At 38.7% G+C, this 12,065-nt stretch overlaps 3 protein-coding genes across 3 annotated transcripts; 1 reads left to right on the plus strand and 2 right to left on the minus strand.

Moving 5' to 3' along the window:
- The first annotated feature begins 88 nt into the window (after positions 1-88).
- Positions 89-6,743, plus strand: LOC134674622 (centromere protein J). Its single transcript, XM_063532740.1, has 3 exons — positions 89-3,490; positions 4,009-4,213; positions 6,069-6,743. The coding sequence occupies exons 1-3, from the start codon at positions 186-188 to the stop codon at positions 6,198-6,200; spliced, it is 3,642 nt and encodes a 1,213-aa protein (XP_063388810.1). The 5' UTR covers positions 89-185; the 3' UTR covers positions 6,201-6,743.
- Positions 6,744-6,998: 255 nt separating this feature from the next.
- LOC134674623 (large ribosomal subunit protein mL44) lies at positions 6,999-10,594 on the minus strand. Its single transcript, XM_063532741.1, has 6 exons — positions 10,433-10,594; positions 10,066-10,344; positions 9,801-9,961; positions 9,294-9,420; positions 7,758-7,931; positions 6,999-7,272 (listed from the first exon to the last, which is right to left on the minus strand). Exons 1-6 carry the CDS (start codon positions 10,500-10,502, stop codon positions 7,115-7,117), a joined length of 969 nt encoding a protein of 322 aa, XP_063388811.1. The 5' UTR covers positions 10,503-10,594; the 3' UTR covers positions 6,999-7,114.
- A 559-nt stretch (positions 10,595-11,153) lies between these two features.
- LOC134674624 (DNA-3-methyladenine glycosylase 1-like) lies at positions 11,154-11,971 on the minus strand. Its single transcript, XM_063532742.1, has one exon. It carries the CDS (start codon positions 11,756-11,758, stop codon positions 11,162-11,164), a length of 597 nt encoding a protein of 198 aa, XP_063388812.1. The 5' UTR covers positions 11,759-11,971; the 3' UTR covers positions 11,154-11,161.
- Between the last annotated feature and the right edge of the window lie 94 nt (positions 11,972-12,065).

The following is a 12,065-nucleotide window of genomic DNA, read 5'->3' on the forward strand; positions in this document are numbered from 1 at the left end:
CATCAAAACTGAACTGACATGATGATATTGGAGGCAAACGAGCAGACGAACTGCCGCAAGGTTTTCTTGCAAATTTAAAAATATATTTTGGTAACACTGGAGAAATGCTGCCGCTGTCACTGTCATGTCAAAAGTTTCAGTTTGTATTTGTAACGCTCAGTTTTTATTAACTTTTTAGAATTTTTATGGGATTTTTGTTATTAGTGCTTAGCTGTTGTATGAAATGTGTCCTTGAACTAACCCTGGCCATGAACCAGTCGTACTCAGATAGCGACGTGTCGCTGTCCCCCACACAAATACTGGAGCGACTACATCTGCTGCGCCAGCTACAGTTGTTGCAACAAGACAAACTTGTTAAACAACGCCAATTGTATCAAGATTCGCCGCGGAACTCCAGCATTACGGAAATCGTCAGTCAGTTCAGTGCAAGTACCAGTTTTAACACATTCCGGAGCTTGCTTGGAAGTTCCGAGTCTTCCGACGCCACACCGCGACACCACTCTAGTAAATCGCAAGTGAGTCAACAGGACTTAGTAGAAGGCGTCGCTGTCCTTAATCTATCCCAAGAGTCTGAATTCATTGTTACTTCTCCGGTCTCCAGCAGAAGCAAAGCTTCCAATGCATCCCAAGGACCAATGGAGTCTTGTGCAAGTACAGGGGCACCGTCTATAGCTAAGAAACAAATATCTCTCGATGACATGCCAGTACTGACTCCTAAGAAAGATTTTGAAGCCCTAATCATTGAAAAACTTAAAAATGAATTGGATGCACCTAAGCCCAAAATCTTACAAAAGGAAGATGTGCCAAGGAAAGGCAAAAAACCATTTCTCAGGAAAGGGGAAGGTATGTCCCGTTTTGGGCTGCAGAAAAACAAACCTGTCATACAAAGTACATATGCTTTGCCTTGGAAAAAAGCTTCTGATGTCAAAAAAGCACCTGTAAAAGCTAAAAATCCTAAAGCATCTGAAAATTCTAAGCGAAAAAGTGTAGATGTTCAAATTGTTGTTTCTAAGCCAACACCTGAATCTAAAAAGAAACCTGCTGTTGACGACAAAATGCTTCAGCCTGAAGAAATATGCAACAAACAACCCAATATTAAAGTCACTCAAGATTCAAAGCAGGGGAACAGTAAACAATCAACTACTACAGTTGATTCTAGCAATTGTGAACTGCATGGTCCAAAACCACCCTCACCACCGAAAGAAATAGAAAAAAAAATACAATTACCTAAAGGAAAACATCCTTTACTAGCAAATAAGGGTAAAACCTGGGCTGCAGTCCTGACAAAAGAACAGGATGATTTCCTTCGGCAACTCAAACAAAGTGACTATTATAAGAATTTTTCGTCTCCTGCCAAAAGCATTCTCTCTGATATCAGCTGCGATGAAACATTCATGAAACTAAGGCAGGAGAGGGAGATGGCAGAGCAAAATATGTTTGAATTGCTTGAAAACAAAGTAGACCATGAAAGCTTCAATTTGAACAATTCTTTCATTAATAGATTTTTACAAGGTAGTCATTTAGAATGGTCAGGAGATAGTACCCCTGTGATTATGCAGAAATGTTTAGCGAGCAATCCTAAACTGATGACCTTATGCCCTGATGTACAGACTAAAAATGTAAATTGTCAGAGTGATATGGACTGCAACAGTGAGTACACAGAGTGTTGCAGTGAAGCATGCTCATCTGAATGCAGCTGTTCTTGTAATAACACTATAGAAGAATCCAACAACTACAACAACCACCAAGATATCTCTAAAAGTAATAAAAAACAGGCTGTCCAGCATAACAAAACAAATAAAACAACAAAAGAGGCTGACAAACAACCAGAAGTTCAACAATGTCATAATGACAAAGAAATTGACAGCATGAAAGAAAACATGGCAGAAATGAATGCTAAATTAGTTGCTACTAGTGAACTGCTAAAAGATAGGCTCCGAGAATTAGAAGATGAAATTGAAACATTCAGAAAAGAAAATGCAAACTTAACTAAAATGAGAGAAGAAATTGATTTGGAGAAGCAAAAGTTTTATGAAGAAAAATCTACCTTTGAGCAAAAGTACAATGAGGAGAAAATTTTATCAGAATATTACTTAGCTGAGGAAAAAGAGAAATTGACAAAGCAAAAACAAATCTACGAAAGACAAGTGAGAGAGATGAGAGGTCGGCTGAATAAAAAAGACAAAGATGAAGTTACCAACTTGAAGAAAGAAATAAATGACCTAAAGGAAGAAATAAGACTTAAAGATGCTAAATACACCACTGTCACCGCAAGGCTTCGCAATCAATTGAAAATTATGGAAAAGGAGAAAAAAGATTTGCAGGAAGAAGTAGAAAAGTTGAAGAAAGAGAATCGCAGGATCCAGCACAGCAATGACATTACCAGGCGAATGACAAATATAAAATATTTGGAACAAATAAACAAGAAGTTGTCCAAGGCAAAGAGTGCTCAGAGCCAAGTAGTGGCTAACGATGATATGAAGTATAAAACATTGGAAATAGAGAGGCAAAGCAGAAGCAGGGCGAAGCCTGCAGCAAAGAACCCACTTAGGGCCAGAGCTAAGAGTGTGCCCAATCTTAATGTAACATCTCGATATGCAAAGTATTTCAGCCAGAGGGATGTAATGAGTCCAACAGAAAGAAATCAAACTTTAAATATAGACAGATATACCTCCGATGACATTGATGATGGGTGCTATGATCATGAAAATGAAAGTTTAGGAGATACAGAATCTGTTAGCGGGAGAGATGCAACAGACAATGAAGATGAGAATAGTTTAGAGAAAATATACATGGAGAGATTTCAAGAACATTCAAAAGATGAACCTGCATTTGACAAAGCTAGAACAAGCTATTCAAGTTCCAATCACAGTTTCGAAAAGACGAATCTCAACCAAAAAACAGATGGCTTTTTTATTCATAGATCTAATTCAGGTTCAGTAAAAGAATCCAAGTCTCCAAAGCAGATATCACCTCGTAATCAACCTAGCGGATCCAGTTCTAATACATCCAAGTCACCAGTGTCTATATTAAGTCATAGATCTACTCGCAAATCACCAGTAACTGTTATCAACCATGAACCAGATTATTTACCCAGTTCGAGCAGATCTAATCCCTCTCACGGCAGATCTACGTCACCTATATCTATTAGCAACCACACATATACCTATAGCAACCAAAGAATACCCACTGTCATAAACCGAGAATATTTAGACAACAGAATCCCAGAGCCCCCAAGCAAAACCAGTGTAACAAAAACGGACCTTACCCCTACTGAAATAAGGAAGTCAGACGGTTCTAAAGAACTGAGGTTCCCAAATGGAAATGTGAAGTATTTGTCCGCAGATGGCAAATACAGCAAGTTTGTGTACTACAATGGCGATGTAAAGGAAAACTTCTACAATGAAGGGAGGATAAAGTATTATTATGCTGAAACAAAGACTTATCATACAACTCATCCTGATGGATTGGAAGTTTTGGAGTTCCCTGAGTAAGTTTTTTTTACTTTATATATTATGATCAATTACATCTGTCATGTTGTTAAATTCAGAATAATTCGATCAATAACATCTTATTTTTTACTACCAGAAGATGAGACATCAATTAAAAACCTTTTTAGGTATATGCCTAATTGAGTTACTCTAAATCTAATTCTTCTTGCAAGTGCCTATTTTGGATTAAACCTTGTTACATTTGTCTAAGATAGTGTCACTACTCTTAACCGTCCTTTGCAACACAATTCAACTCGTTTCATCATACAGATGTAGTGCATAAAATAAGTAATTGTTATCCATCGTATTTTCTCGGAAACGTTCGTATTTGTCATGCTACTTCAGTCAACCTCGGGTACTTTTTGTACCGAGACTGACTGAAATAGCAAGACGCATTCGTACGTTTTCTTGAAAATATGATGAAAAACAATTATGCACTACATCTGTATCAAAATATTACTTCTTTATTTAAATTTACTAACAACGAATTTTACTATGATAGATGTAAAAATTTCAGTGGCCAAGTAGAAAAACGTTACAAAGACGGCTCATCCGAGATCCGCCTGCCCAACGGTACCGTCCGCTACTTCGACCCCAAGAACCCGCACGTCCGCGAAGAGTGGCGCTTCCCCGACGGCGCCACGCTCACCGCATCGGCGTCAGGCGAGCGCCGCGTGGTGTTCCCCAATGGCCAGGTGGAGGTGCACACTAAGGACCATAAGGTGACTGAAAACATATCTTTAGTCTGTCAACTTTGTCAGTAGAAAAGGCGCTAAAAATATTTGAAATTTGCCGTGTTTTTTCTGATTAAGTTGGCTTGACTTGGCTTGATTAAGAAGGAAGTCTTCTTCCTCGCGTTATATCGGCATTTTGCCACGGCTCATGGGAACCTGGGGTCACGGCCTGACAACTGATCCCAAGAATTGACGTAGGCACGTAGTTTTTCGGAAGTGACTGCCATCTGTCCTTCCAACCCAGAGGGTAAACTAGGTCTTATTAGCCCGGTTTCGTCACGATGTTTTCCTTCAACGAAAAGCGACTGGTAAATATCAACTGATATTTCGTACATATGTACCGAAAAATTCATTGGTACAGTCGACGTCAAAAATATGTTTACATTTTTCGCCTTATTACAAAGGAATAAGGTACAAAAGTGTAAACATATTTATGGCGTCGACTGTACAAGCTGGGGTTTGAACCCGCGACCTCCGGATTGAAAGTCGCACGCTCTTACCGCTATTAGGCCACCAGCGCTTCCAGACTTGCCAGACTATTATGAATTACTATTTCGACTACACATTTCCGCGTTTGGCTTCCTTATACCCTACAGTTGCCTCCAGAAACTCGCGAACTAAATTGACACGACTTTGACAAATAAAATGATACCAGGAATAGCAAAGAAAAAATAGGCAGGGGTATATGTCGATAACATGATATCGATAAGTAAGATATTGCACTTACTACCCATGTCATAATTATAAAGGGGTCACAACCGATTTCGATTTGTATGAATGTGACGAGAAAAGTGGTTGATTCGATTGGAAGATTGTGACGTTACCGATCAAATCAGGAGGTGCGGATGCAAAACTGACAAATTTCAATATTAGTATGCAGGTTTGGGGAAAGTTGTTTATTTCAAGAGCTCGCGGTTGTCGCCATAAATCTAAAATTGGTGATTTAATTTTATACAATGTGGCCGGTAGATGAGATTGATCGATAATTAAAGTTAGACCAAGAAAAGTCTGCAGCGATTTTGATAGTCCACGCAGTGCAACTGTTATTTGTTTGTCTTAGAAGTTTGACGTTTAAAATAATATTTGCACTGCGTGGGCTATCAAAATCGCTGCAGACTTTTTTTGGTCTAACTGTATTTAAATTCTGACCTAATTGTCAACTTGAATGTCCAGTTTAGGGACGGTCTTCTTTACAATCGAAGCAATAGGGATCACCGAGACGATTTAATTTTTACGTCCACACCACACAAATTAAATGAGAAATCTTATCTTATTTCCCCGTCTGGGTCGGCCTTTTTTGTATTTTGAGCCAAAATCACTGTTTCTATGTTGTGACCTACAACTTGTTACTCTAGCTGTAAGTTTTCCTAACAAATAAAATAAATGTAATAAAATATTTATTTAATTACCTACAATGTTTATCCAATATCCTTGTGTCTATTACTATAAAATTGCACAATTTTCGAAATACCAAGTAACATTTGTAAAATAACTTAAATTAAGTACTTAAAGATACATTTTAACTGACCGCGCAACAGTAGCGCCGCTAGCGGTGAATTTTCGCGATATTCTCTAATTCAAACTTTTTAAAAAATATCGATATGAACAACACTGGCCAAACTGTGGTATCATTTGTGCACATTGACCTGTCAATTTAGTTCGCGAGATTCTGGAGGCAACCTTAGATCTCTGAGGGCCTACCGCGAACCACGTTCGACGTGTTACCTCCCTGTCACACTTACCTAAGAATTAACAAGTGCTACAGAGAGGCAATACGTCGAACGTGGTTCGCGGTAGGCCTTCTGATGATTATAAAAAAAAACACATTTATCATTTGTCACAGCGCCGCGAGTTCCCCGACGGCACGGTGAAACTGGTGTATAACGACGGCACAGCAGAAACGCGCTACGCATCCGGCCGGGTCCGTATCAAGGACAAGCACGGGAATCTCATCATGGACTCTGTGCCAAGCTGATTGGGACTTTACGTAGGCCTAATAAAGTGTAAGTTAGCGCGTCATGAACGAAACTCAACCGGATTGTGGACACTGTACAGAGCTAGACTGATTGCAACCTTCGGTAGACGTAATAAGGTGCAACTTGTCGGTGACATGGAGGGATAAGTTTATATAAACAATATTCGTTAAACTCATTAGGCCAAAACGCAATTTGCCTCATGATAGTTGACTAAAATACGGTTCAAATGTTATTTAGGTTATGACATGACACCGAATTATAGAAAATTTGGTTGATGAGAATGATGCAATATTGTATTACAATTTTATTACTAAGTAAGATTGGTCTGGGGGATACCGAAAACATTTTTTTGTATAATAGAAGCATAATTATAACGACCAATATTTAATTTGATTTTTGTATAATATTTGATAAATTGATTCAATTTTTAATTTATATTGAACGCTGGCGTATCGATTATTTACTTTTCAAACGTTATTCCTAGCCAGATAAAATGTGCCAATATATATTTTGTAAATTTTAATATATATAATATTTTATGCCTAAGCCAAGATGTTTAATTAAAAAAAAGCTTGTTTATATGTCTAATTTTATTTATATAAACAATCAACACTACAATCCTAATCTTATATTCAAAATACCACATTTAAAATTTGTAATTCTCAATGCTATAAACAGACTGCCTAACTATATAATATAATATGCTATTTACCAATAGGGCAGTCTCGGGTTCTAAAGGGGTCCACTGATTAACAGTCCGCCGGACGGTATCGGCCTGTCAGTTGTTCGGAACTGTCAAAATTTTGTTCTGACAGGCTGATACCGTCCGGCGGTCTGTTAATCAGTGGGCCCCTTAAAATGAAAATGTGGTATTTAAAAAATAAACCTTATCCTACAGTCCTAGAATGCAATTTCAACTGGCAGCGATCTGGTATCTGGTCTCCGAAGTGGGCTTGGGTATGCCCTGCAGCTGGAAGTTGATGGGTTTCATGTGGTCCTCGGTGCCGAAGATCTTCTTCAGAGCCTCGCGCGCTGCCATCTCTTTGGCGGTGGTGACGTTTTCGCCGAAACCTGTGAGGGTATTTCGATAATTTATTTTTTATCTATTATTAATTAACCCTTTGAACGCTATGAATCCTTTTAAGTTGTAAAGCCTATAATTGACTATAGTAAATACTTTAATTTCGAGTCAGGTTTATATTTGCTAATATGATTAATGACGTTGGCGAGTGCGTGATATTTTTGGATACGACGGGGTGATCAGAAGACTAAAAAACAGAGTTGTCGCCATTTACAGTAAATTTTTTTTTTCATCATCATCATCATCATCTCAGCCATAAGACGTCCACTGCTGAACATAGGCCTCCCCCTTGGACCTCCATTCGTACCGGTTGGAAGCGACCCGCATCCAACGTCTTCCGGCGGCCTTAACAAGGTCGTCCGTCCATCTTGTGGAATTTATTTTTTATGCAAGCATAATGAAACAAAGAAGCATAAATAATATATATTGGATTCAGTCAAACAAACACATATCCTAAAGGTAATATGCCATGTACCTGCAGAAATCATCCTTTTGTCTACATAGAGGCCAACTCTATAGCAAGCTAGTAGAGTGTTCTTGCCGACCTCGCCGATCAGCCGGGGCTCCACCGCAGCCCCCTGGTTCTTAAGCAGGCCCGTCAGCATGGCCCACGGGTCCTCTATGGGCCAGTAATCATTCACATCTTGCCCTGGAAAATCGTAAGCAATTATAAGGAACTAGGAAACTCTTGCGGTTTTGTCGTATATATGTCGCAGTCGGATCGTATAATCCGCCGTATTACATTACGGCTAGCCGTTTTCAAAAACAGGGGCGTTTTGAAATGCGGCGGTTTAACGATTAGCCGTATTGAATGCGGCTGAATGAGAATCCGCCGGAATGTATTCGGCGCCATACGTTCTTCAACACGGCTAGCCGTAATGTAATACAGCGAGTCATTAGCCGCCGCTTTGACAGTTTTTAGTTCCCATTTTTAACACTCGTGGCGCTGCCTGACAAACGCTGGGGTGTCCATCAAATCTGGAGTTTGTCGGACTGTTTCTTTTCAAAAAAAAATTTCCTTCGCAACTTAACTAGACGGAGCCCCGCTTCGCGGGGCTCCTATTTCTGAGCGGTTTGCCCTTCGGGCATCTGAAGCTACCTAACGAACCTAACCTACCTACCTATTGATTAAGTAAGACGTCCGTGAAAACATTACATTTTGGGGAAAAAAGCGTAGGTAGGTAATTGGGTTAGGTTCGTTAGGTAGCTTCAGATGCCCGAAGGGCAAACCGCCCAGAAATAGGAGCCCCGCTTGCGGGGCTCCGTCTATTTCAGTTGTGAAGGAAATGTTTTGGAAAAGAAACACATGTAGTGCGGTGGGACCATGGTAGAAATAAATTAAATTGCAAACATTGTCAAACTCCGGTTACGTAGGCGACCGAAAGAACTGGTCACTCTACAATGTACGATGCGGCTAAACGTGGGCCGCCTTATTGAAGAACGTATCGCAGTGACAATCCGGCTAATCGTCGAACCGCCGCATTTCAAAACGCCCCTGTTTTTGAAAACGGCTAGCCGTAATGTAATACGGCGGATTATACGATCTGACTACGACATATACATAACACTACGAAAAATTAAGTCATGATTGATATTCGCCAACAAACTGGTTACAGTTTGGCGATATTGTAAATTTTGTTTATGAGCATGTACCTTTTGTGTAAATAAATTAAAAAAAAAAAAAAAAATATGATACCTGTCAAACTGTTTTAAATTTTGATGGAGATTTATTTATTATTAATATTATTTTAGTCAAATTAGCTACTCTTTATGAAATGCTGAAGTTAGGAAGGCGTGGCACGAGCTTATGAATGCCCTCTGCACTATTGGGGTACCTTGGGACAACATGTACAGTCGCCAACTCGCCATCAGATATATCGGAGGGATCAAGGCACTCACAAATATCTCAACACGCCTCTATTGACAAGTTAGAGTGCGTGTTCACATATTGTGAACACTGGCCGCTCCGATATATCTGATGGCGACTGTAAAACAATGGTATTAAACTGACCTTGCAGTTGCGTGATGACAAAGTCCCTGACAAAGTGTGCGGCTCTCTCCTCCCCGCAAGACTGCAGCAGCGCACCCACTATCGCTTTAAATGCTGTGGCTAATGTGTACTTGTCCACTGGATACTCCTGTAATGCAATGAGGTACAGTTATACTAGGTACAGAAGACTCACTCTCTAACAAAACGCGTCTGTTACTATCAGCACAGATATGGCCGCTAGGTGGCGACAGCTCCACGCGCGGCTTATGGCTTTCCCCAAAATTGGGGTGGAACGGATGTACTTTTAGCTACCTGTAGCAAAGCGACGAAATCGCGGAGTGAGCCACGCCTGTTATTGGTTAATAAGTTCGGAACTTATGTACGAAATATCATTTGATATTTACCACTAGCTTTTCGGTGAAGGAAAATATTGTGAGGAAACCAAACCTGCATACATCTGCGAAGAAATTCAAAGGTGTATGTGAAGTCCCCAATCCGTATTGAGCTATTACTATTATTACAACTTACAGCCGCAAGTATAATGTCCTTGGTGCCCAGATGGAGAGAGACATTGGCTAGAGTATCTTCACTGGTCAGATGCTGTCTCACTCCCGCAACCCCCTCCAAGGGAAACTTGGGCAGAGCGGCTTCTAAGTACAACTGAATGTATTGTCGGATGAATTTTTCACCTGTAAGGTAATACAAATAAGAAGTTTAGTAAACCATTGCCTGTGAATTGATAATCTGCTTAATATTTTTCAGCAAAAATAATAAATAAATAAGGGAAATATACCTTCTTCAGCCAATTTTCTATTGTCCTTCATTTCCAATTTGAATTCCATTTCTTTTTGTTTCATTTCCTCTTTGATAACGTAAGACCGGTCAGTAAAAGCCTGGAGTAACAGGTCCGAATCGAAGTCTTCATTTAATCGCTTCCCAAACGCGTATAATTCCGCTTCTAGATTCCACTCAAGGAATGTGTTTCTGGGATTTGTTATCTTACCGCCCTGCTTCTTTTCTCTTCGCTTCAGCTCCATCAAAGTAGGAGCTACCCATCGGTGAATTTTTTGAGCTAAAAATTAAATACATATATAAACAGAACACATTCAAATTCCGATTATTAATTGTGTTTTGGTATGCAAATATTATGTGCAATATACCTTGTTGTGCTACGGGGTATAATCTTGCGGTTCTAGTCAAAATTGGTAAGCAAAGCTTAACGAGTGCCATTTTTATACAAAATAAATATTTAACAATGTATTCTCAATTCTCAAATTTTAAAACATATTTATTCCCACTGATATGACAGATTAAATTTTTTAGGTTAGGTTACAGATAACATATATAAGAAAGAGGATATAAGAATATTATTAGAACAAATTATCAATTCTTATCTCGTCCATGTCGACCAACATTACAATTTATTTTTTAAACCATAAAACCTAGTACTCACGATGAATTTTAATAAGTATTGTTTGAAGTGGGACAGGTAGTGGTAAGGTTGAAATAGTAGATTACTGTCATTAAACAATAACTGCTCGGTTTATTATTTTTGAGGATCAAACAACTTGGTAACAGAACAAGTGATCCCATATCTACAAAACATGAGACCAATTAGAATTACATGAGTATATGACTTTGTATTTCAAAAATCTCAGCTCTCAAAACATTCATTTTATCATGCGTAGCACAATTACTTAGTGTGGGCCAAAATTTGTATTTCATGGCTGCTGTTACTGTCTTATCACAACTATTTAAGCTTTCTAAGATGCCAAGCCTTCAGGTCTTCCAGTTCCTTTATGCAAATCAGAGCTGCAGGTTGGAGTTTTTAGAGATAGGTACAGTATAATAATATGCATAAAACTATAATAAAACCAAGGGTTTTACATTTATTTATTTTTAATGCGGCTAACACAATTTAATATATGATCGTCAACAAGCCCACAAGCTTGCATAAATGCATAACAAATGGTTGATCCGATAAACTTGTAGCCTTTAGCTTTCAAAGCTATGGACATGGCTTTTGAATTTGTAGTCTCAGTTGGAATTTCTTTGTGAGTGCTCCAGTTATTTATTATCGGTTTATGGTCTACAAAATCCCAAATAAATTCTGAAAAGTTATCTCCTTCCGCTTCCATTTTTAAGAAGCATTTTGCATTGTTTATAATAGATTCTAATTTCCCCTTATGTCTAACAATTCCAGGGTCCTTCATATATGTTTCAACATCAATTGCTCTTATCTTTGCAATTTTATTTGGATTAAAGTTATAAAACAGTTTACGGTAGTGGTCACGTTTTTTCAAAACTGTTATCCACGAAAGACCTGCCTGTTGTCCTTCTAAACACAGCATTTCAAAGAGTTTTATTTTATCATATTGTGGTTTCCCCCATTCCTCGTCGTGGTAAGCGATGTAAATTGGATCTTGATTTAACCAGCCACATCGAATGATCTCTGCACCTGTCTCCGGAGAACTTGTTTCTTTCATTATGTTACCGGTAAAGTTAATAAATTTAATAAACCAAGTAAGTAAACGTTGCTTCCATTCATGAAGCGTGTCTGGTCTCGTAACTAAATATGAAATTCCAACGAGGTAATCACCTACTTTTGCACTTATTATTACAAATTAGGTTACGAATATAAATAAAATAAGAGTAATATTATCAAAATAAATATTATCAAATAAATAAAAGAAAACTTTTAAGCCACATTCCAAGCAAACGTATATAATCACAAGTAACAGTGACATGCCAGTGACCAGGGTTGCCAACTCCAATTTTTTTTTACCCCTGAGC

Source organism: Cydia fagiglandana, chromosome 20 (genome assembly GCF_963556715.1).
Source record: "Cydia fagiglandana chromosome 20, ilCydFagi1.1, whole genome shotgun sequence".
In the NCBI taxonomy this organism is placed as follows: domain Eukaryota; kingdom Metazoa; phylum Arthropoda; class Insecta; order Lepidoptera; family Tortricidae; genus Cydia; species Cydia fagiglandana.

What these genes read in the sequence shown, in the direction of transcription:
- LOC134674623 (XM_063532741.1), bottom strand. Translation starts at nt 10,502, where the DNA reads ATGGCACTCGTTAAGCTTTGCTTACCAATTTTGACTAGAACCGCAAGA. An exon ending in ATACCCCGTAGCACAACAAG is followed by an intron (nt 10,345 to 10,432) that starts GTATATTGCACA and finishes TTTAATTTTTAG; the next exon opens with CTCAAAAAATTCACCGATGG. An exon ending in TAGAAAATTGGCTGAAGAAG is followed by an intron (nt 9,962 to 10,065) that starts GTATATTTCCCT and finishes ATTACCTTACAG; the next exon opens with GTGAAAAATTCATCCGACAA.
- LOC134674622 (XM_063532740.1), top strand. Translation starts at nt 186, where the DNA reads ATGGGATTTTTGTTATTAGTGCTTAGCTGTTGTATGAAATGTGTCCTT. An exon ending in GAAGTTTTGGAGTTCCCTGA is followed by an intron (nt 3,491 to 4,008) that starts GTAAGTTTTTTT and finishes TAAAAATTTCAG; the next exon opens with TGGCCAAGTAGAAAAACGTT. An exon ending in TGCACACTAAGGACCATAAG is followed by an intron (nt 4,214 to 6,068) that starts GTGACTGAAAAC and finishes CATTTGTCACAG; the next exon opens with CGCCGCGAGTTCCCCGACGG.
- LOC134674624 (XM_063532742.1), bottom strand. Translation starts at nt 11,758, where the DNA reads ATGAAAGAAACAAGTTCTCCGGAGACAGGTGCAGAGATCATTCGATGT.